The following is a 3,583-nucleotide window of genomic DNA, read 5'->3' as shown; positions in this document are numbered from 1 at the left end:
TATATCAGTGTATATATATATATATATATATATATATATATATATACACAGATTTACTTGCCAGATGATTTATATTTCTGTCTTTCCAGTGTATGCGAGACAGCATAGTGAGGTAGATGACACCACTTACAGTTATGGAATACAGTGCTGTTCTCTCTTCACCCCAGTCTGTTGACTGGACAGTGAAAGAGCAGCAGCGGACTGATGACATTGTCTCCCAACTCTCTCCCCCCTATCGGCATATTGCATGCAGCACACCTGATTGGCTCCCAGCCCTACCCCTCCCTCCTCCAGTGCTGCTGTATAGGGAACTGCTGGAGACTGATATGAAATCATCAGGTATTTTCTGTACTTGCTGAAAGGGTTCTGCAGCTACCACATCTAAGGACAGATACCCTGTAATATAGAATATTCTTGTTTTCGGATGTAGGCAGACCTTTAGCCAGGCGCTTAAGATTACCACAGACTTACTTGCGGGCCAATTTTTGACAGATCTGCACTTTTTTTTGTCTTGTTTTCCAAAAGCAACTACAGTATGTGTCTGAAATAATAGCCAATACATTATCTCTGCATTATATATATGGGACCTTTCCTTTGTATGAAAAAAACAATTAGACCTTTAATAAGCAACTACGTTGAAAAAGTTTGTCCATTTTGGATGGAATAAGTGAAGGCTTGAGCCCGTCTTCCCTATTCTCTAGGAACGGAAATGTCCCCAACCTCCAGCGCCACAGTGACACTGAGTGAGCCAGATTGAGAAGTTCTCAGTGCAGAGTTTTCACAAGTATTCCAACAGGACTGACGATGAAGGGTACTGGCCATGGACTGAGCTGCTACTTACCTTTGATATAGCTTTTCTTTGTGGATCTTTGATGTCTGTTAAAGGTTTTATATGCTTGTGGAAGTAAACAAGTCGCTAAACAGTTTTTGTGAGGGTGGCTCGCACTGGCTAAATGGGTGTAGTAATAATTATGTGGAGTTATTGCTGACACTGACTTGGTCTTGTTGGTGTGTACTAAGAAAAGGATCCTCACAACGCTCCTTAGATTACCCGTGCTTATTGTTGACCTTCAACCGGCAGATCAACCCATTCGTTACCATGGCACAAAGTTCTGTACATGCATTATTTATTTTTGAGTCTGAGTGTTAACATTGTGTCACACGTCATTAATGTCTAAACACTCCTACACTCCTGAATCATAGGCGTAGACATCAACGGTGAAATGGGACGCTTAGCTGGGTTTGACAACAGACAATTGTGACTGATTTATGGTCAATAAAGGCAATTGTAGTGTATAGTCATTTATTTAATTTTACTCACTGCTATACAGTAACACTTTTCCTCCAAAGCCGGGATGGACAACTCTGGCCCTCCAGCTGAGCTATAACTACAAATACCATCATGCCTGTGGCTGTCAGAGTCTTGAAATGCCTCAGGGGACTTGTAGTTCCACAACAGCTGGGGGGGGGGGTTATAAAGCTATGCAGATAGTGCTGAAACATTTATATAGGAGTAGATGGTGTTTCACAGACTTAGTGGCAGATTTATAAACTGTTCATGCAGCTCTTCACTGTGCAAACAAGATGCGCAGCACTGTATGTCCACTAGTCGGAGCCAAAGAGCATAGGAATTTATTATACTCCTTAGCTCCATCTAGTGGCTGTACAGTACTGCAAATCTCATTCGCACAGCGAGGAGCTGTGCATGCGGTTTATAAAACTGCCCCTTAAAGTAGTCTATTAAACAGAACTGATGGTTTACCTCCTCTGACCTTTCTTTCTGTAACTGGATGCAGTATAATGTGACTGTTTTTACCTTATCTAAATGAATATATTTTTCAAATACTACATATTAAAGGATATCATAGCCAAATCTTAATTTATCTTCAAGCTTCAGGGTAATATAGGTTTGTTCAGGAATCCTGACATCATTTACAAATGTCTGCAAACAAAATAAACATAATAATTAGAAAATGCCAAGATAAACAGTAAACATATAATGCTAAGACTGTTCAGGGGGGGGAAAAAAAAAGGACTAAAGGCTAGTTCACACCAGCCTCAGTGCGTTCTGGCCCGATTCTGGCTGGAACGCACCCGATCGCATTCCAGCCGGCTCACTTTGTTTTAGGACGGGAGGGGGCGTGGCGGAGCATTGAACTCAATGGCACTGCAGTCACGCCCTCGGTCTGCAAGGGAATGCGTGACACATCAGTGCCTGCGTTCCAATAAGGTGTAGCCAAAAATAGTGCATGCACTATTTTTCTGACTGAACCGGAACGCAGGCACTGATGTGCCACGCCTTCCTGTGCGGCCGATCGCATTGCAGCCAGAGGGCTGTGGTGCCGTTGAGTTCAATGCACCGCCACGCCCACTCGCGCCCCAAAACAAAGTGAGCCGGCCAGAATGCGAACCAGGCTGGTGTGAACTAGCCCTAAAGCTGGCCATACACCAGTACAATTTCATTAATAAAAACAAATTTTTGGAAAATTCCTTAGATTTTCTAATAGTTAAAAGGAAAACTATGAGGGGAGTGCTTTTCACTCACCTCATAGTTCTAGCCGACCTGTGACAGGTCGGCTCAGTAGATCGGGAGGTGAGCGAACACATACCGGTGTTCGCTCACCTCTCGATCCTGTCACGGCTCTCTGCCATGACAGGGGAGGGGCTGGATTCCCCCTCCCCGCTCCGCCAGCGCTGACTGGCGGAACGGACGGGGGAGGGGGCGAGTACAGATGGCTCTTCCTCTAGGTAGGCAGAACCAGCTGTCAGTCACGCAGCTGGGCGGATCCAGACATAATTGTCGGATCCTCTTCAGCTGCGGCGTCTTAGTATACCGCGAGCAGCAGCTTGCGGTATACTGCGGCGTCTCAGTATACCGCAAGCTACAGCTCGTGGTATAGTGAGCCTAGGGTGACGGGAGGACGCTAGTTTGTGTCCTCCCGTTACCCTAAGGATAACTATGGGGAAAAGCCTTAACCCCATAGTTCTCCTTTAATGAGTTTAAATTGAGGATTGTTTTCGAGTGTAGTGATGGGGGGGTAAACAAATAGAGCAGAATGGAAAAATGCCAAAATCGATTGTTAAAATCAAATGAAATTTCGAACAACATACATCAAGTTCTTGATGGGTTCATCAAATGTTCCGACATTTGATTCTGATTTTGGTACATAAATCTAGTATGGCCAAGGCTCATTTCAGATCTTGTCAGTATATAGAGCCTACCCCCCACCTTCCCACCCAACAGTTATTGGTTTGGATGGGGTGTTTCAGTATATTTAGTGTATAAAGTCACTCAGAAGGTAGGAACTTCAGTCAAAACATATTTTTCACAGAGCAGGTAAAGGTTAAGGATCTCTGTTAGGTTTTCATTGTTATATGTGCCCCCTGTTGTGAACATGTCCCTTCAATTCCTAGGAAAAAATAAATAAAACTAGAAAGGGCTTTAACCTCTTGCCGTCCGCCCGTAGTAGAAAAACGGACGGACGGCACTGCTGCATTGGCGGGTTGCCGTCGCCAGACGGCATTTTTTTTCTGCTCGCGTGCGCCCCCTAGCGGGCACGCACGGGCAGAAAAGACCCGACCA

The 3,583-nt window shown here is 44.7% G+C and overlaps 1 protein-coding gene across 1 annotated transcript in view; it reads right to left on the bottom strand.

Annotated features, from left to right (window-relative positions):
- The window catches only part of CEP170 (centrosomal protein 170), a 64,075-nt gene that overhangs the window by 48,902 nt on the left and 11,590 nt on the right, over positions 1 to 3,583 (bottom strand). Inside the window, exon 4 of the mRNA XM_018559545.1 lies at positions 1,864 to 1,942. Coding sequence (XP_018415047.1) covers positions 1,864 to 1,942 — 79 coding nt within the window. The remainder of the gene's footprint in view (positions 1 to 1,863; positions 1,943 to 3,583) is intronic.

The sequence above is a fragment of the Nanorana parkeri genome, unplaced genomic scaffold, assembly GCF_000935625.1.
Source record: "Nanorana parkeri isolate BGI_ZX_2015 unplaced genomic scaffold, ASM93562v1 scaffold402, whole genome shotgun sequence".
In the NCBI taxonomy this organism is placed as follows: Eukaryota; Metazoa; Chordata; class Amphibia; order Anura; family Dicroglossidae; genus Nanorana; species Nanorana parkeri.
This window is presented reverse-complemented; position numbering and strand designations above follow the sequence as displayed.